The sequence below is a fragment of the Schistocerca gregaria genome, chromosome 2, assembly GCF_023897955.1.
Source record: "Schistocerca gregaria isolate iqSchGreg1 chromosome 2, iqSchGreg1.2, whole genome shotgun sequence".
Lineage (NCBI taxonomy): Eukaryota > Metazoa > Arthropoda > Insecta > Orthoptera > Acrididae > Schistocerca > Schistocerca gregaria.
Genome location: NC_064921.1, coordinates 886,159,480 through 886,181,699, shown reverse-complemented (window position 1 = coordinate 886,181,699; position 22,220 = coordinate 886,159,480). Strand labels below are relative to the sequence as shown.

Below are 22,220 nucleotides of genomic sequence, written 5' to 3'. Positions count from 1 at the left end.
TTTTACGAGACCAGCGTGGGAAACACAAAAAGATGAGTGTCTAGTTTCTTCATTATTACATGAAATGACTATTAACTGTGCTCTAATGACATCTGCCACAAAATATGACTGTTGTTGCCCGAAAATGCAGTATTTAGCAGCGTGAGCAACACCACAATCGTTATTAAAGTTTGACCTTTGTTGTGGTAGGGTTGTTAGACACTCCAACCCCCCCCCCCCCCCACCTCCCCACCCCCTTAATCCAGGAGACTTCGAGAGTAACCAACGGAGAAATGACAGGCAAAACCTATCATCGCTAAGTTTTATCACATTTTTTGAAATCAGTACTGAATTTACTTGTTAGATCTCAACGATTTCTGAAATCACTGGTTATTGTTGTTCTTCATCGAATTAATGGCGGAATTAATCTTAAATTGCGGCCTAAATTTATCTACATGAAACGAATCAGCCGTAAAGTTATGAGACGCGTCTTATTGTTCCTCTAAACTCCGTTCGTTTTGTTTGGAAGTCTTCATTTGGCACCTTGGCATACATATGGTTAAATTATATGTTTTTTATTCGACATGAGATGAACTGTGTTGCAGCGACCTTCCTGGGCGGCGCAGGTGGTTTCGGAGTGACAGCAGGTGCCCACCGGCTGTGGACGCACCGCGCCTACAAGGCTACGTGGCCTGCCAGGGTAATCCTCATGGTCTGCTACTGCATCGCCGGACAGGTGAGTGAACTTACCACAACAGCACGCGCTGCGTTTTAACGTACACCAGCAGTATAGCAAATCAGACAGACAGTCTGAAATACCATCCCATATGCACTATGTGATCAAAAGTATCCGGACACCTGGCTCAAAATGATTTACATGTTCGTGGCGCCCTCCATCGGTAATGTTGGAATTCAATATCGTGTTGGTCCACCCTTAGCCTTGATGACAGCTTCCACTCTCGCAACCACACATTCAATCAGGTTTCTTGGGGAATGGCAGCCCATTCTTCACGGAATGATGCACTGATGAGAGGTATCGATGGCAGTCAGTCAAGCCTGGCACGAAGTCGGCGTTCCAAAACATCCCAAAGGTGTTCTATAGGATTCAGGTCAGGACTCTATGCAGGTCAGTCCATTACAGGGATGTTATTGTCATGTAACCACTCCGCCTCAGGCGGTGCACTATGAACAGGTGCTCGATCGTGTTGAAAGATACAATCTCCATCTTCGAATTGCTCTTCAACAGTGGGAAGCAAGGCGGTGGTTAAAAAAATCAATGCAGGCCTGTGCTGTAATAGTGCCACGCAAAACAACAAGGAGTGCAAGCCCCCACCATGAAAAACACGACCACACCATAACATCACCGCCTCATAATTTTACTGTTGGCACTACACACGCGGTGGTCTCGCGCTTCTAGGCGCGCAGTCCGGAACCGTGCGACTGCTACGGTCGCAGGTTCGAATCCTGCCTCGGGCATGGATGTGTGTGATGTCCTTAGGTTAGTTAGGTTTAAGTAGTTCTAAGTTCTAGGGGACTAATGACCACAGCAGTTGAGTCCCATAGTGCTCAGAGCCATTTGAACCATTTGAACCACTACACACGCTGGCAGATGAGGTTCACCCGGGTATTCGCCATACCCTAACCCCGCCATCGGATCGCCACATTGTGTACCGTGATTCGTCACTCCACACAACGTTTTTTTACTGTTCAGTCGTCCAGTGTTTACGCTCCTTACAACAAGGGAGGCGTCATTTGGAATTTACCGGCGTGATGTGTGGCTTATGAGCAGCCGCTCGACCATGAAATCCAAGTTTTCTCACCTCCCGCCCAACTTTCATAGTTCGCCTGGTGCAATTCTTTCGAGTTGACGCCACTTCGGCGACTTGCGTGTCAATGGGTATGAAATGAAGAAGATAAGGACAACACCCAGTCCCTGAGCGGAGAAAATCTCCGACCCAGCCGGGAATCTAACCCGGGCCGTTAGGTATGACATTCCGTCGCGGTGATTCAGCTACCAGGGGCGGATATGGTATGGATAGATGTCTGCCTATTACACATTACGACCCTCCTCAACTATCGGCGGTCTCTGTCAGTCAACAGACGAGGTCAGCCAGTAAGCTGTTGTGCTGTACGTGTCCTTTCACATTTCCACTTCATTATCACATCGGAAACAGTGGACAAAGGGATGATTAGGGGTGTGGAAATCTCACGTACAGCCATATGTCAGAAATGACACCCAATCACCTGACCACGTTCGAAGTCCGTGAGTTCCGTGGATCGCCCCATTCTCCTCTGTCACTGAGGTCTCTGATATGGAGTACCTGGCAGTTGGTAGCAGCACAATGCACCTAATATGAAGTGGAGGTGTCCAGGTACTTTTGATCATATAGTGTACATATGCAAAGGAACGTATTTTCCTGGAGAAGATCTACACTCGTAATTTAGAACTGTGAAAATATTATACACTGATGCGACAAAAGTCATGGGATATCTCCTAATATCGCGTAGAACCTCCTTTTGTGCAGCAGTTCGGCGTGGAATAGACTCCACAAGTCGTTGGAAGTCCCATCCAAAAATATTGAGCCACGTTGCCTCTATAACCGTCCATAATTGAGAAAATGTTAGCGGTGCAGGTTATTGTGTACTGACTGACTTCTCGATTATGTCCCATAGCGATGTCGGTGTGCAAATCATTCGCTCAAATTGTCCAGAATGTTCTTCAAAACAATCGCGAGAAACTGTGACCCGGTGACAATTCCATTGTTCTTTGGAGACATCAAGTACAGAAATGCTGCAAATGGTCGCCAAGCAACCGAACGTAACAGTTTCCAGCCAATGATCGGTTCGGTTGGACCAGAGCAGCCAGTTCATTCAAGGTCAAAATCGCCCACACCATTATGGAGCTACCACCAGCTTGCACAATACCTTGTTGACAACTTAATTACATGGCTTCGCGGGATTCGCGCCACACTCGAACCCTACCACCAACTCTTACCAACTCAAATCGGAACTCATGTGACCAGACCACGGTTTCCCAACCAATATGGTCACGAGCCCAGTACAGGGGCTGCAGGCGATGTCACGCTGTTAGCAAAGGCACCTTCATCGGTCGTCTAATGCCATAGCCCATTGACGCCAAATTTCGCCGCACTACTGTAACGGATACGTTCGTTTTTACGTCCAACACTGATTCCTGCAGTTGTTTCACGCAGTGTTACTTGTCTGTTAGCAGTGTGAACACTAAGCAAACGCTGCTGCTCTCGGTCCTTAAGTGAAGGCCGTCGGCATTTGAGTTGCCCGTTATCAGAGTAAAATGCCTGAAATGTGGTTCAAATGGCTATGAGCACTATGGGACTTAACATCAGAGGTCATCAGACCCCTAGACCTAGAACCACTTAAACCTAACTAACCTAAGGACATGGCACACATCCATGCCCGAGGCAGGATTCGAACCTGCTACCGTAGCAGGGGCACGGTTCCGGACTGAAGCGCCTAGAACCGCTCGGTCACCGCGGCCGGCGCCTAAAATGTGGTATTCCTGGTACACAGTTGACAGTGTGGATATCGGAATATTGAATTCCATAACGATTTCCGAAATGGAATGTCCCATGCGTCAAGCTCCTACTACCACTCTACATCCAATGTCTGTTAATTCCGTCGAGCGGCCATAATCACGTCGGACACGTTTTCACATGAGTCAGCTGAGTACAAGTGACAGCCCTCCCAATTCATCGCCCTTTTATATCTTGTGTAAGCGTGCATGTCGTCATCCCATGACTAGTCACCTCAGTGCACAGTGAAGGAATGGAAAACTTTGCACCGGCCGTTGTGACCGAGCGGTTCTAGGCGCTTCAGCCCGGAACCGCGCTGCTGCTACGGTCGCAGGTTCGAATCTTGCCTCGGGCATGGATGTGTGTGATGTCTTTAGGTTAGTTAGGTTTAAGTAGTTCTATGTTCTAGGGGACTGATGACCCCTAGTGCTCAGATACATTTTTTTGAAAACCTAGCACCACGTCACCGCGTCCGATACTTAACAAACTGTTTGGCGTTGCCCATCGTATTACAGGTATTAAGTGATTTAACTTTCATTCAATTTACATTTCTTGTCCATCATCATCTGTACGAGGTGTGGGCCTCACAGGTAGGATTGCACTCTAGTATAGGTTGTGGCATGGCAGCAAACAGCCTCTAAATGTCATATTGGTGTCTTTCCCGCCTGTACATTTTCCCATCACAGACAGGTGGTGAAGAAAGATACGAAATTCCGCGAGAAATGCATGTTTACACATAAATTCAGATGTTAGGCAAGACTGCAGCTTGCGCTATTATATTTTGCCAGCAGTATGTAGTATGCAGTATGTAGTAAGTCCTGTCGTGGCCTAATTCCCTACCTTATTTGCCTACACCACCTTGGTTGGTGGAACAAAAATGTTATTCTAACGAGGAGGTGATTGCAGCAACTAATAGCTGTTTTGCAGACTTGTACAATTCCTATTATTCGGAAGGGATCAACAAATGAGAGCAGCGTTGGACGAAGCGTTTAAGTCTAAAAGGAGACTATGTCGAAAAATAAAGAAGGTTTACCCCAAACAGATAAGTAGTTTTTATTTTTGCATAGACTTTTCAAACGCCCCTCGTACATTGAGTCATCTGCTCGTGGGGTTTTTTTACTATTTAAAACCTGGATTTTTGACTCTCCGTCTTACCATATACACTGAAGCGCAAAAGAAACTGTTATAGGGATGCGTATTCTAATAAAGAGATACATAAACAAGGAGAATACGGAGCTGAAGTCGGCAACGCCTATATAAGTCAGTAAGTGTCTGGCGCAGTTGTTGGATCGGTTACTGCTGCTACAATGGCAAGTTATCAAGATTTAACTGAGTTTGAACGTGGTGTTATAGTCTAGTCGGCACACGAGCATGGGACACAGCATCGCCCAGGTATCGATGAAATGGGGATTTTCCCGTACGACCAATACACGATTGTACCGCGAACATCAGGAATCCGGTCAAATATAAATCTCCGACATCGCTGCAGCTGGAAAAAGATGCTGCAAGAATAGGACCAACGACGACTGGAGAGAATCATTCAACGTGACAGAAATGCAATCCTTCCGCAAATTGGTGCCGATGTCAGTGCCGGTCCATCAACAAGTGTCAGCATGCGAACCGTTCAACGAAACATCATAGATATGGGCTTTCGGAGCCGAAGGCCCACTCATGTACCATTGATGACTGCACAACACAAAGCTTTACGCCTCGCCTGGGCCCTTCAACACCGACATTGGACTGTTAATGAGTGGAAACATGTTGCCTGTTCGGACGAGTCTCGTTTCAAACTGTATCGAGTGGATGGATGTGCACGGGTATGGAGACAACCTCACGAATCCATGGACCCCGCATGTCAGCATGGGACATGATGTGGGGTTTGTGCAGTTGGAGTAATATGGGAACCCTGATACGTCTAGATACGACTCTGACAGGTGACACGTACTTAAGCATCCTTTCTGATTACCTACGTTCATTCATGTGCATTGTGCATTCCGACGGACTTGGGCAATTCCAGCAGGACAATGCAGCTGCCCACACATCCAGACTGGATCAAGGAACACTCTTCTGAGTTTAAAAACCTCCGCTATCCGCCAGTCTCCCTAGACATGAAAGATATTGAGCGTATCTGGGATGCCTTGCAGCGCGCTGTTCAAAAGAGATCTCCATCACCTCGTATGGACAGCCATGCAGCATTCATGGTGTCAGTTCCCTCCAGCACTACTTCAGACATTAGTTGAGTCCATGCCACGTCGTGTTGCGGCATTTCTGCTTGCTCGCTGCGCTCCTAGATGTTATTAAGCAGGTGTACCAGTTTCTTTGGCTCTTCAGTTTTGATCCACTTTGAAACCTTAAGGCGTGTCCCGCTCTCTGCCACATATAGAACTTTTTTTCATGATAGCCAAGACAGACACAAAGCCGTACCATTGTTAGCACTGTTAGCGACCTCATATTCGATTACCACGTGTTTATTTAGCAATACTACTGGCCATTAACCACGAAGATGACGTGCTACAGACGCCAAATTTAACCGACAGGAAGAAGATGCTGTGATATGCAAATGATTAGCTTTTCGGAGCATTCACCCAAGGTTGGCGCCCGCCGGTGGCGACACATACAATGCTGACATGAGGAAAGTTTCCAACTGATTTCTCATATACAAACAGCAGTTGACCGGCGTTGCCCGGTGAAACATTGTTGTGATGCCTCCCTCGTGTAAGGAGGAGAAATGCGTACCATCACGTTTCCGACTTTGATAAAGGTCAGATTGTAGCCTCTCGCGATTGCGGTTTATCGTATCGCGACATTGCTGCTCGCGTCGGTCGAGATCCAATGACTGTTAGTTGGATATGGAATCAGCGGGTTCAGGATGGTAATACGGAACGCCGTGCTGGATCCCAACGGCCTCGTATCACTAGCAGTCGAGATGACAGGCATTTTATCTGCATAGCTGTAACGGATCGTGCAGCCACATCTCGATCCCTGAATCAACAGATGGGGAGGTTTGCAAGACAACAACCATCTGCACGAACCGTTTTACGACGTTTGCAGCAGCATGGACTATCAGCTCCGAGACCATGGCTGAGGTTACCCTTGACGCTGCATCACAGACAGGAGCGCCTGCGATGGTGCACTCAACGACGAACCTGGGTGCACGAATGGTAAAACGTCATTTTTTCGGATGAATCCAGGTTCTGTTTACAGCAACATGATGGTCGCATCCGTGTTTGCCGACATTGCCGTGAACGCACATTTGAGCGTGTATTCATCTTTGCCATACTGGCGTATCAATCCGGCGTGATGGTATGGTTTCTCGTCTCGGTCACCTCTTGTTCGCGCTCACGCCACTTTGAACAGTGGACGTTACATTTCAGCTGTGCTATGTCTCGTGGCTCTATCCTTCATTCGATCCCCGCGAAACCCTACATTTCAGCAGGATAATGCACGACCGCCTGTTGCAGGTCCTGTACGGACCTTCCTGGATACAGAAAATGTTCGACTGCTGCCCTGGCCAGCACTTTCTCCAGATCTCTCACCAACTGAAAACCCCTGGTCAATGGTGGCCGAGCAACTGGCTGGTCACAATACGCTAGTCACTACTCTTGATGAACTGTGGTATCGTGTTGAAGCTGCATGGGCAGCTGTACCTGTACACGCCATCCAAGCTGTTTGACTCAATGCCCAGGCGTTTCAAGGCCGTTATTACGGCCAGAGGTAGTTGTTCTGGGTACTGATTTCTCAGGATCTATGCACCCAAATTGCGTGAAAATGTAATCGCATGTCAGTTCTAGTATAATACACTCCTGGAAATGGAAAAAAGAACACATTGACACCGGTGTGTCAGACCCGCCATACTTGCTCCGGACACTGCGAGAGGGATGTACAAGCAATGATCACACGCACGGCACAGCGGACACACCAGGAACCGCGGTGTTGGCCCTCGAATGGCGCTAGCTGCGCAGCATTTGTGCACCGCCGCCGTCAGTGTCAGCCAGTTTGCCGTGGCATACGGAGCTCCATCGCAGTCTTTAACACTGGTAGCATGCCGCAACAGCGTGGACGTGAACCGTATGTGCAGTTGACGGACTTTGAGCGAGGGCGTATAGTGGGCATGCGGGAGGCCGGGTGGACATACCGCCGATTTGCTCAACACGTGGGGCGTGAGGTCTCCACAGTACATCGATGTTGTCGCCAGTGGTCGGCGGAAGGTGCACGTGCCCGTCGACCTGGGACCGGACCGCAGCGACGCACGGATGCACGCCAAGACCGTAGGATCCTACGCAGTGCCGTAGGGGACCGCACCGCCACTTCCCAGCAAATTAGGGACACTGTTGCTCCTGGGGTATCGGCGAGGACCATTCGCAACCGTCTCCATGAAGCTGGGCTACGGTCCCGCACACCGTTAGGCCGTCTTCCGCTCACGCCCCAACATCGTGTAGCCCGCATCCAGTGGTGTCGCGACAGGCGTGAATGGAGGGACGAACGGAGACGTGTCGTCTTCAGCGATGAGAGTCGCTTCTGCCTTGGTGCCAATGATGGTCGTATGCGTGTTTGGCGCCCTGCAGGTGAGCGCCACAATCAGGACTGCATACGACCGAGGCACACAGGGCCAACACCCGGCATCACGGTGTGGGGAGCGATCTCCTACACTGGGCGTACACCTCTGGTGATCGTCGAGGGGACACTGAATAGTGCACGGTACATCCAAACCGTCATCGAACCCATCGTTCTACCATTCCTAGACCGGCAAGGGAACTTGCTGTTCCAACAGGACAATGCACGTCCGCATGTATCCCGTGCCACCCAACGTGCTCTAGAAGGTGTAAGTCAACTACCCTGGCCAGCAAGATCTCCGGATCTGTCCCCCATTGAGCATGTTTGGGACTGGATGAAGCGTCGTCTCACGCGGTCTGCACGTCCAGCACAAACGCTGGTCCAACTGAGGCGCCAGGTGGAAATGGCATGGCAAGCCGTTCCACAGGACTACATCCAGCATCTCTAGGATCGTGTCCATGGGAGAATAGCAGCCTGAATTGCTGCGAAAGGTGGATATACACTGTACTAGTGCCGACATTGTGCATGCTCTGTTGCCTGTGTCTATGTGCCTGTGGTTCTGTCAGTGTGATCATGTGATGTATCTGACCCCAGGAATGTGTCAATAAAGATTCCCCTTCCTGGGACAATGAATTCACGGTGTTCTTATTTCAATTTCCAGCAGTGTATATTTGTGCAATGAATACCCGTTTATCATCTGCATTTCTTCTTGGTGTAGCAGTTTTAACATGCAGTAGTGTAGCAATATGTGTTAGCCCATAACTGTACCGACGCGCTTGCGCTGCCGGCAGAACCCGCTGTACGACTGGGTGCGCGACCACCGGGTGCACCACAAGTTCAGCGAGACGGACGCGGACCCTCACAACGCGCGCCGTGGCTTCTTCTTCGCGCACGTGGGCTGGCTCATGATGCGCAAGCACCCGGAGGTCGTCCGCCGCGGCCGGCAGATCGACATGAGCGACATCCTCGCCGACCCGGTCGTCCGCTTCCACCAGAAGTGAGTCCGCCGCAGCTCTCTTGTCAACAATAGAAAATCGTCAGAAGCAGCAAGGCAGTCAATGGAAGAGGCCTCACCCACACCATTCCATACAATTTAAATTCCACCCACCTCTCCATCTGAAATTAGGAAGATAATAATTTCTCTCAAGAATAAATGCTCACATGGGATTGAAATATAAACGGATTGAGTGCCCAATAGGAGGAACAAACTTAGAACAGGTGGGCGGTTTCAAGTACTTACGATGCATATTCTCACAGGATGGCAACATAGTGAAAGAACTGGAAGCGAGGTGTAGTAAAGCTAATGCAGTGAGCGCTCAGCTACGAACTACTCTCTTCTGCAAGAAGGAAGTCAGTACCAAGACTAAGTTATCTGTGCACCGTTCAATCTTTCGACCAACTTTGCTGTATGGGAACGAAAGCTGGGTGGATTCAGGTTACCTTATCAACAAGGTTGAGGTTACGGATATGAAAGTAGCTAGGATGATTGCAGGTACTAGTAGATGGGAGCAATGGCAGGACGGTGTCCACAATGAGGAAATCAAAGAAAAACAGGGAATGAACTCTATAGATGAAGCAGTCAGGGCGAACAGGCTTAGATGGTGGGGTCATGTTACACGCACGGGAGAAGCAAGGTTACCCAAGAGACTCATGGGTTTAGCAGTAGAGGGTAGGAGCAGTCGGGGCAGACCAAGGAGAAGGTACCTGGATTCGGTTAAGAATGATTTTGAAGTAATAGGCTTAACATCAGAAGAGGCACCAATGTTAGCACTGAATAGGGGATCATGGAGGAATTTTATAAGGGGGGCTATGCTCCAGACTGAACGCTGAAAGGCATAATCAGTCTTAAATGATGATGATGATGATGATGATGATGATGGGATTGATGGCATTTCCAGCAGGATAATAAAAGCTTGTTCCCAAGAAATAAGTGGGTTTCTTAGCCACATATGTACAGCTCTCTGAAAAAGTGTATTTTCCCAGATAGACTGAAGTATGCCATTGTTATACCACTGCATAAAAAAGGGGATACGTCTCATGTCAACAACTATCGCCCAATCTCTCTTCTGACTGCCTTATCCAAAATTCTTGAAAAATAATGTATTGTAGAGTAGCTTCACACCTTTGTAAAAATAAAGTTTTAACAAAATGTCAGTTTCGTTTCTAGAAGGGTTTTTCAACGGAAAATGCTATATATACTTTCACTAATGAAATATTAAATGCTCTGAGTAACCGGAAGTCACCCGTTGGGATTTTTTGTGATCTAGCAAAGGCTTTTGATTGTGTAAATCATGGAATACTTCTAGATAAGCTCAAGTACTTTGGTATGAATGGCACAGTGATCAAATGGTTTAAATCATACCTAACTGGAAGAGTGCAGAAAGTTGAAATAAACAGTTCACATAATATGCAAAAAAAATGGTGATTTCTCAAACTGGGGAACAATCAAGAATGGGGTGCCGCAAGGTTCTCTCTTGGGTCCTCTGTTGTTCTTAATATATATTAATGACTTGCCATTCTATATTCACGAAGATGCAAAGCTGGTACATTTTCCTGATGATACAAGTATAATTATCACACACGACAGACAAGAATTAACTGGTGAAATTGTAAATGTTTTTCAGAAAATCGTTAAATGGTTCTCTGCAAATGGGCTCTCATTAAACTTTGACAAAACACAGTATATACAGTTCCACACAGTAAATGGAATGATTTGGAATGACACCATTAATAAATATAGACTTCGATCAGAAATCGGTAGCTAAGGTAGAATATTCAAAATTTGTAGGTGTATGCAATGATTGAACTGGGTTGAACTGGAAAAAACACTGAGGATCTGCTGAAACGTTTGAGTTCAGGTACTTATGCTATTAGGGTCATTGCAAATTTTGGCGATATACATCTGAGTAAATTAGCTTACCACGCCTATTTTCATTCTCTTCTTTCGTATGGCATCATATTCTGGGGTAACTCATCATTGAGTAAAAGAGTGTTCATTGCGCAAAAGCGTGTAATCAGAATAATTGCTGGAGTTCATCCAAGATCATTCTGCAGACACTTATTTAAAGAGCTAGAAATCTTCACTGTAGCCTCACAACATATAATTCACTTATGGAATTTGTTATTAACAATCCGAACTAATTCAAAAGTAATAGCAGTGTACATGGCTACTACAACTAGGAGAAAGGATTATCTTCACTACTCAAGGTTAAATGTAACTTTGGCTCAGAAGGGGGTAAATTATGCTGCCACAAAAGTCTATGGTCACTTACCTAATAGCATCAAAAGTCTGACAGATAGCCATATAGCACTTAAAAGGAAATTAAAAGAATTTCTTAATGGCAACTCCTTCTACTCATTAGATGAATTTTTGGATATAGTAAGTGGGTAATTTCCCAACCTCTGTGTCATGTAATATTTTGTGTAATGTAATATCTTGTATAGACACCTTTTATTAACCTGGCACGTTCCACATCATTACGAAGTGTCGTATTCATGGGCTATGGAACAAGTACTAATCAAATCTAAGCAATACAAGCCTCACACTCAGTCATAAGCAACAGATCACAACCAGTACTAATTTTTGTATTTTAGATAAACCACCTACTCGTATTAATCTACAGCTTTCACCGTCACTTTTCAATGTTGTCTCCAATTCTCCCACCGTTTTGTAAGCCTGAAAATTCCCATGTGGCAGAAGTTCGCGCCAGCTGCCCTACAGAAATGATAAATGGAAGTCGTTTGATTGTAAAACGGGCAATGTGTGACGACTTCAACGAGTACAGTAACAGAACATTGTAGATAAACATCTTCCATCCCAAAAAAATTCTGGTCAGTGGTGTGGTGTCAGTGGCACCAAATTTAGTGTTCAGACACTCGTGATAACACAAGAACTGAAACTGAAAATAGCAAGGCAAAAGGAAAAATGCTGAGTCCCATCTTTAAATATCCCTTTACAAAGGTAATTCCAGGTGTGCTATCTCAGTTTCATGTTTGCACCACTGAAAAGATGACTGGTAAGTAAACTGAGAAACAAATGAAATCACTAAAATTGAATAGAGCTTGACGGATTGATGTAATCCTACGTTGGCTGACTGTAGGATTGTACAAAATGACTTAGACAAAATTTCTAATTCCTGAGATGAATGGCAACTTGCTCTAAATGTGGAAAAATTTAAGTTAATGCGGATGAGTAGGAAAAACTGCCCTCTAACGTTCGAATACGCATTCGTCGGGTGAGGTTTGACGCAGTCAATTTGATTATGTATCTAGGTGTAATGTTGCAAAGTGGTATGAAATGGAATGAGCATTTCAGGTTGGCATTGGGGAAGATGAACGCTCGTCTAAGTTTTATTGGGAGAATATTAGGAAAGTGTGGCTCATCAGCGAATAGAACGTTGGTGCAACCCATTCTCGATTACTGTTTAAGTATTTGGGATCCCCACATCGCGTTACAGAAAGACACTGAAGCATTTTAGAACTGGTAGGTTCAATAAGCACTCAAGAATTACGGAGATGCTTCTTGAACTCAAATCGGAATTCCTGGAAGGAATACAATGTTTCTTCCAGAAGGTACTATTGCGCAAATTTAGAGAACCAGCATTTGACACTCACTGCAGAACGATTCTGCTGATACCAACGTACATTTCGCGTTAAAGACCACGAAGATAAGATGCGAGAAATTAGGGCTCATACGGAAGATTTTAGACAGTTATTTTCCCATCGCTCTATTTGAGAATGGAACAGGAGAGGAAATGAGTAGTATAGATACAAGGTAGCCCGCTCGGTTAGCCGAGCGGTCTAATACACGGCTTTCTGGAGCGGGAAGGAGCGCCTGGTCCCCGGCACGAATCCACCCGTCAGACTTATGTTGAGGTCCGGTGAGCCGGCCAGTCTGTGGATGGTTTTTAGGCAGTTTTCCATCTGCCTTGGCGAATGTGAGCTGGTTCCCCTTATTCCACCTCAGCTACACTATGTCGGCAATTGCTCCACAAACAAGTTCTCCACGAATGCGTATACCACCATTACTCTACCACACAAACATAGGGATTACACTTGTCTAGTCTGAGACGTTTCCTGGGGAGGTCCACTGGGGGCCGAACCGCACAATAACCCTGGGTTCAGTGTGGGGTTTTTGGACCACTGCGGGTGCAGCGAGGACAGAGCCTCCCCATTGTTTCTAGGTCCCCAGTAAACATACAACATACATAGATACAAGGTACCTTCTTCCATGCACCGTAAGGTGGTTTGAGAAATATGTATGTAGGTGTAGATCTTCATAAGATTCTAAATAGAATCATATACACTGATCATCCAGAACATTATGATCACCAGCCTACTACTGACATAAGCCCGTCCAGGTGACAGCAGTGCCATCTGGCGAGCAATGATTTCTAGACCAATAGATGCACGTCCCGTGAAGTATCAGTGAGCATACTGTCCATGCGTAGAATGGGGAAGTCACGTGATCTATCTGACTTACACACAGGCTCGGCATGAGCACTTTGTAAGCTGCATGACTTGGGTGTTCAAGGAGTGCTGTAATGAGTGTCTTCAATATGTGGCAAAACCAAGGTGAAGTCACGTCCAGACATCGTGGGGTTCGATGGCCACCACTCATTACAGATGTCAGACATTGCAGGCTGGGCAGGCATGTAAAACAGGACAGACGTCAAACTGTGGTGGAACTAACATCAGACTTCAATGCTGGGCAGAGTACAAGCATGTCTGAATACACAATGAAATAACAATTGGCCTCCGCAGCCAATGACCCACACAGGTGCCTATGTTAACACCATGACATAGGCAATCGCAACTGAAACTGGCAAGTGACCATCGGTACTGGACATTAGCGTAGTGCAACAGCATTGTATGGTCTGATGAATTCTGATACCTTCTTCATCATGCTAACAGGAGGGTGCGAATCCCTCATCTTCCAAGGAAACGGCTCCTTGACACCTATGCTGTGGAAAAGAGGACAAGCTATCAGCAGCTCCATTATGCTCTAGGGAACATTCATGTAGGCATTTGTGGTCCAGTGGAATTTGTACAAGACACCATGACAGCCAAGGAGTATCGTACACTGGCTGCAGATCTCATACAACCCTTCAGGATGATCACGTTTTTCGATGGTAGTGCCATTTTTCAACAAGATAATGCATGTGTTGCAAGGCCAGGAGTGTGATGGAGTGGTTTCAGGAACACAGTGGCAAGTTCCAAATCACCAGATCTGAAACATTTTGGATGTGGTTGAATGTGGCATCATAGCTCGTTGCCCCCCCCCCCCCCCCCCTCTCCAGAATTTATGGAAATTAGCTTACGTGTATGTGCAGATGTTGTGCCAACTCCCTCCAGTGACCAACCAAGGCCTCATTGCTTTCATGCCATTATGTATTGCTGCTGTTATCCATGCTCAAGGTGGACATACCAGCTATTAGGTAAATGGTCGTAATGTTCTGGCTGATCAGTGTACCTTAGATTCCTTGAAAGAAACACTGTACTCAGCAGCTGGAGGACATCACAGGTTACACCTGTCTACTAGAAGAGTAGCAGAAGAGCTTCACAAAACTACTGTCCAGTTCCTTTCACTTCTGTCTTTTATACAATCACAGTACATATTCTGAGTTCAAATACAATAAGGTCCCCTCCTCTATGTCTACCAAAACGTATTCCGTAAACATTGGTCATGTTGAACCCAACTCTTACTTTTCTTACTCAACATCCTGAAAGGCTTCCAGACTTCCAGAAAGCATTTGACTCAGTTTTACACCAGTGCTCACTAATGAAATCATGTTCATATGGGATATCAAATGAAATTTGTGACTAGATTGAGCTTTTCTTGGCAGGGAAGGTGCAGTATGTTATCTTGCATGGAAAATCACCAACACTAGTAGAAGTAATTTCAGATGCTTCCTAGAGAAGTGTACTGGAACTTTGCTGCATGTTAACATATTAAACACCTGGAAGATAACATTAATAGTAACTTCAGACATACCGCAGCTCTCTGTACTGTTTGAGAAAAGCTATACAAGTATTCAGTCAGACCTTGAAAGACTTAGGCTGCACAGAGACTGGCAATTTACTTAAATGTTCAGAACTGTAAAATATGGCACTTCACAAAGCTCATAATCATAGTTTCCTATTACTGCAACATCAATGTGCCACAACTGGAACCATTCAGTTCATTCTAATATCTGATTGTAACAATTTTTGCAGATATGAAATACAATGATCCATTAGGTTCATTCGTATGTAAGATAAGTTACAGATTTATATTCATTGACACGATACTGGGAAAATGCAAGCAGTCTACAAAGGAGAACACTTACAAATCAGTTGTAGGGCCCATCAAAGACTATTACTCAAGTTTGTAGGATACATACCAATTAGGACTGTCAGAGGATATAATATGTAAACAAAGAAGGGCAACACATATAGTCACAGGTTTTTTTGACCTATGGGAATGTGTCACAACACTGCCAAAAACCTGAACTGGCAGGTGCTCGAAGATAGACTCCAGTAATTCTGCAAAAACCAACTTAAAATGTTTCAAAATCCATCACTGACTGAGTAATCCAGGAAATTACAACACATGCGACATGTTACTCCCTTATGATTGCCAAAAAAAATACACTAATTACATTTACATCTATACTCTGTGAACCACTGTGAAGTGCATGACAGGGGATACATCCCATTGTACCAGGTATTAGAGCTTTTACCTATTCCATTTATGTTTGGAGCTTGGGAAGAATCATTGTTTAAATGCCTCTGCACTTTCTATAATTAATGCAATCTTGTCCTCACAACCTCAATGGAAACGATACATATAGATTGTAGTATATTCCTAGAATCATCATTTAAAGCCAGTTCTTGAAATTTTGTTAGTACACTTTCTCGGGAGTTTTCATCTATCTTCAAGTGTCTGTCATTTCAGTTCTTTTAACTTGTCAATGGCACTCTCCTGAGGGTCAAACAAAATTGCGACAATTTGTGTTACCCTTCTCTGTATACATTCAGTATCCCCTGGTAGTCCTATTTGGTATGGGTCTCACAAATTTGAGTAATCCTAGGATGGGTCACACCAGTGGTTTTTAAGCTATCCCATTTGTAACCTGATTGCATTTCCCTGGTGCTCTACCAATAAATTGAAGTCTACAACCTGCTCCCCGTATGACTAAGCCTACATGCTCATTCCATTTCATATCCCTGTAGAGCATTACACTCAGATATTTGTGTGAGTTGCTTCCTTTTTAAGTCCACAATTTTACATTTCTGAACATTTAAAGCAAATTATGATTCTTTGCACCAGCTTTAAATCATATCAAGATGTGTTTGAATATTTATGCAGCTTCTTTCAGGCAGTACTTCATTACAGATAATTGCATCGTCTGCATAGAGTCTGAGGTTACTATTAACATTGCCTGCAACGCCATTAATATACAATATGAATGGTTCCAACACATTTCCCTGTGGTGCTCCAGAAGTTACTTCTACGTTTGTCAATGACTCTCCACCCAAGATAACTTGCTGCATGTTCCCTACCAAGAAATCCTCAGTCCAGTCACAAATTTTGCCTGATTGTACTTTTGATGATATCCTTTGTTGTGGCACTAAGTCAAATGCTTTACAGAAATTGAAAAATACTGCACCTGCCCAACTACCATAGCTTTCAGTAAATATGTCATGCATGAAAAGTGTGAATTGGGTTTCACATGATCAATGTTTCCCAAATCCATGGTGGTTGGCATGAAAGAGGTCATTCAGTTTGAAATATCTCATTACATTTGAGCTTAGAATATGTTCTAAGATTCTACAAAAAGTGGATGTCAAGGCTATTGCACAGTAATTTTGTGGATCCTTTTGCTACCCTACTTGCAAATTCATTACAGAATCTGATAGGGATTCCATTGATTGTGGGGGCCTTGTTCAACTTTAGCTATTTCAACTGATTTTCAACACCACTGATACTAATAACTGTATCACTTTTCAATGATATGAGAATTAAATTGGAGCAATAACCCCAGACTTTCATTTTTAAAGGAACATTTGAACCCTGATTTCAGCTTTTCTGCTTTTGTTTGCTACCTTCAATTTCAGTCTGAGTGTCTGAACACCAACTTTTATACCGCTTTACACAGGAACAGAATTTCTTTGGATTTTTGGGAGAGATTCTTTGATAGTATTCTGTTACAGTGGTCAATGAAGGCACCACATATTGCCTTCTAGAGAGCCAAATGTGTCTCATTCAGCATCTTCATGCTTCGTTTCACACATATTATACAGTACTCTCTGTTTCTTTGGAAATTTCTTTACAGTAACTGTAAACCATATAGCATCCATCCCACCATAAACTATGTGTATACCTATCAACTGAATGGTCATCTATTCTTCTAAATCTGAGCCACAGCTCTTTTACATGCTGCTTTACAGATCTGAATGTTTAGAGTTCCTTACGGAGATAAATCAGTACTGCTTTTTATTTAGCATGCTGTCAAAAGCCATGCTGAGGTGGTTACACTGGTTCCCATCAGATCATCGAAGTTAGGCCCTGTTCGGGATGGTCAGTACTTGGGTGGGCAAGCATTTGGTTAAGCTTCTTTGCACCAATGTTGTGGATTAAATTCCCAACTTCTCCACAGTGTCTCATGAAGTGAGGACATCTGATACTGTTGATGGTGATCCAACTGTTATATGGGGATGTTATGCTCAGAGGGTCCTTTGGTGCTTTTTGAGAGATGTAAGACTACATGCTGGCAGAGTGTTACACCCTCATACTATTACAGCCATCTACACTTCACAGATAAATTTCCTCACACGTCTCATACCTCTCGAAGGAAAATTGACTTTGGGCATGGAGGAACAAGAAAAACTTTCTCAATTAGCTGCCTGAATCTGCACTTCACTGTCTCCCAGCCATTCATGCCATACATTACTATATTCAGCTTGCTAAACACATTAATCCCTCTACTTGTTTTAATTGCCCTTGGAACTTTAGTAATCATGGTTGCTACAACTTCCTCATGGTCTCTGACACAGTTTTCAGTGTGGATATCACCAAAGAGGTCAGGTCTCTTTGTTGCTCTTAGGTTGGTCATATCATGAGTGAGTGCATGCAATAACTAGGTAGTTGTCACAGACAACATTTAGTAATTTTTCATAGGATATCTTGTCACATCCACCACTTAGAAAACTGTAATTTTTGCGCGATTGACTGGTGGATGATTAAGAGTTCCTCCAGTGATGACAGTACGATGGGAACTTACATACTAGCGAAATGGAATTTTTTTCAAATATTTCTGTACCTCAATATAAGGACCCATTGTAAGTTTGTGCCTATCCTCAATACTGAATCTTGTGCAGATAATCCCATATGTAGTTACAATTTCTGTATCAGTGGATTTGAGCTTCTTGTTCTCTGTGGTAAATACCACCATTTACCATTTGACTATGTTTTCAATATACACTTAGATTTAGCTAAAAAATTTCACTGCTATCAATTTTGAGTTTTTAATGGCTTTCTGTCAGTGTCACCTCGTTTTGGGAGCACTTCCAACTCTGGCACTTTGTTGTGAATGCTTCAGCAGTTAATCACTGGGTATCAAGTCAGGATTACAAGGATAAGTTCTCCACGTCAGCGTGAGCAATATCTGTGTGTGTCCACATGATGTGCTGGAAGATGGCCTTCCCCAGGCATTTATCGTGCATTGAATGTTGTAATGGATCATACCTCCCCTGGTCATAACATAGACCCTAACTCATTCTGTTAGGTTACACCAAAGTCTATAAAACAGCCATGGACTAGTCAAGGAATAAAGGTATCCTGGAAGTCAAAAAGGAAACTATATATATCAGTCAGAAACAGCTCTGATGTAAAAGCTGTAGATCAATGCAAAACATACTCTGGAATATTGAAGACAATAATAAGCACATCAAATCACATACATTCTCAGAAAAGGACAGTCACATCAGATAATAAAATAAAGAGAGTATGGGATATACTGCAAGATGAGTCTGGTAGAACTAGAGATGTAGAGGAGCACATAGCATTAAGAGTCAACAATACATAGGTAACACAAGTGTACAGTGTTGCAGAACTTTTCAGTGAGAACATCATAACTGTTGCTGAAAAGATAGGGTTCTTAGGTTCAGTACATGCTGCTATGTAATATCTCAGACCAATCCTACAAATTACTACAGTAATAAGAGTATGACCCTCACAATACTAGTGGAACTAATGTTCACAATAAAATCCTTAAAGTTCAAAAATTCAATATATCAACAAAGTTGATTAAACAGTGTGCCTCTGAGTTTAGAGACATTTGAAGTTATTTGTGTAGCCAATCTTATCAGTGGGACATTTCTTGAATGGTTGAAACATGCTGAAGTTACACCTTCACATAAAAAAGAGGTATAGAAATACCACTAACTTCCATCCAATTTCACTTTTGCCTCCACTCTCAAAAATTTTGGAAAAGATAATATACAGTCATCCTCTTTACCGTTTGACCATAAATAAAATATTGTCCAAGTCACAGTTCAGATTTCTAAAGGGTTCCGATATTGAGAAGACTAACTACACATCAAATGAGAATGAGAATGTACTTAATTCATTAGATAATAACTTACAAGTTACTGGTGTATTTTGTGACCTGTCAAAGGCATCCCAATGTGTAAATCACAATACCCTTTTACGTAAATTAGAATATTGCAGTGCAGCAGGAATAATGCAAAATGGTTCAAATCCTATATCTCTGACAGAAAACAGAGGGTGTCAATAGGAAAGAGGCACATATCAAGCATCATAGAACTGGGAACCAATAACATGTGCTGTTCCCAAAATTCCATGTTAGGGCCCTTACTTTGTCTTGTGTATGTCACTGAACTTTCATCAGTAACATTGCCAGATGCCAGGTTTGTTTTGTTTGCAGATGATACAAACATTGCAATAAATAGTAAATCAAATAAAGCCTTAGAAAAGCTGGCTAATGAAATTTTCATGGGCATAAATAAACGGTTTCTAGCCAATTCTCTACCATTAAACCTTAAAAAAACATTCTATATGCAATTCAGAACTTTTAAAAGGTTTCCTGTCATTATATGCCTAAAACATTACAACCACCAGATAGAAGAAGTATACATCTTTAAATTCTTGGTCTTACAGCTGGATAATAAAATTGACTGAGAGTGGAATACTGCAGAACTGTTGAAGCACTTAAACAAATCTCTGTTTAGTATGTGAATGTTGTCAGACATAGGTGACATAAAAATTTAAAAAAAGCTAGCATACTATGTTTACTTTCATTCCATAAAATCATACAGGATTGTTTTCTGGAGTAACTCAACAAGCCAAGCTGAAGTTTTCCAAGCCCAAAAACAATTATTTGTGATGTTAACTGAAGGACATTCAGCAGAGGACTGTTTGAGGAACTAGGGATGCAAACTACTGCTTCCCAAAATATTTATTCCTTAATTAAATTTGTGATTAAAAATAATCTTTTTTTACCAATAGCTTAGTTCTTGGAATCAATACTAGAAACAAGAATAACTTCCACAAAGACTTAAAGCCACTTACTTTACTTCGAAAAGGTGTCCACTATTCAGCAATATATATATATATATATATATATATATATATATATATATATATATATATATACAATAAATACCAGCAACCATAAAAAGTTTAACTAATAATAAAGTTCAGTTTGGGAAGAGTCTAAAGAATTTATAGGTAGTCAACTCCTCCTGCTACAATGATGAATTTCTTAGCAGAACCAATTGAAGTTTGTATGTTATTAATACTATACTATATACCTATTTACTTCTGTATGCATCCTCTTTGGTTTGAAGCTGACACAGTACCTACAGTAGAATATCTTTGGCTTCCCTCTGACAACCATGCCTCCATCCTTGCTACCCTCCCTGTTTTCCTTTCCCTGTTGCTTCATAACCTGGGTTGTGAGTAACTAAATCCACTTTCCCTTCTTCCCTTTCTTTTCCCTCTCTCCTCCCTGACGAAGGAACATTTATTCTGAAAGCTAGGAACATAAATTTTCGGGTTTTTGTGTATCTATCGGCTGTACTGAGCTGAGGTAAGTACTGGCCAGTCCCCCTATCTCTTAGTATTTATATTACATAATGAGAATATCATGTAGAGTCTGGCTTCCATACAAATTTTGTGCAGTAATGACTTCATTGCAAATAAGTGCTGTAAAATGTTTTTATTTGATTTTGTTTTTATTTGATGATGTGTGGCTATAGTATCCTAAGCATTATATGCACCTAAGTGTATTGAGCATTTAATATTTGATGACAGGTTTTGTATCGTTTTATATGTAAACAAGCTACTATGTGTGGCTATAGTAGCCTAAGCATTATATGCACCTAAGTGTATTGAGCATTTAATATTTGATGACAGGTTTTGTATCGTTTTATATGTAAACAAGCTTAAGATATGTTCTTATTTTGTAAATATTTATTGTGTATTCTTGATTTCTGACATGTTCCACATACCAGAGTATCTCCTCACTATGGATCAAATGAAACACAAGTACATCTAATCTAATCATGAACAGGGTGTTTTTAACAGAATTAGCAAATATATGTAGCACTGCTTTCATATCAAGTTTGGTAAGATTAGGTCATGAAAGTAGTTCTTCATAAAATTATTATTTCACTGCAATAGATGGTTCACAATATCAGTGAATGATAGGCAGTTCGCTCTGTGATTCAAGCCTGTTACGTCATGCATTCTTGTATGTATCGAGTTCCTATAAAATAAAGCATGCTTGGTACTCCGTACCACTGTGTCATCTATCATTCACCATCACCACATAATGGATTACCACAAACTTAATCACATGGAGAATGTGAAGAAAAAAAAAATCAAGTAATCTTATGTTGCAGTCGATGTGTTATATTGAATCAGGGTCAACTTTTAATACATTATGATTTACACTAAAGAAACAAAGAGCTCTCAACTGTAAACAATTGCCCATGACAAACAGTGGATTAGCTGTTAATCAAGCGCTTGCAATCAATCTTTGATTGTTAAATACAAAAGATTTATAATATAAAATTAATTCTCCACCAGTTGTGTGTAGGCCTACTACTCATTTACAGCTGCTTAAACTC

At 43.0% G+C, this 22,220-nt stretch overlaps 1 protein-coding gene across 4 annotated transcripts in view; it reads left to right on the top strand.

Annotated features, from left to right (window-relative positions):
* Positions 1–22,220, top strand: part of LOC126335314 (acyl-CoA Delta-9 desaturase-like) — a 251,487-nt gene that overhangs the window by 209,987 nt on the left and 19,280 nt on the right. For all 4 annotated transcript variants that reach the window (XM_049998462.1, XM_049998461.1, XM_049998463.1 and 1 more), the window contains 2 exons: positions 585–715; positions 8,876–9,081. In XM_049998462.1, coding sequence (XP_049854419.1) covers positions 585–715; positions 8,876–9,081 — 337 coding nt within the window. The remainder of the gene's footprint in view (positions 1–584; positions 716–8,875; positions 9,082–22,220) is intronic.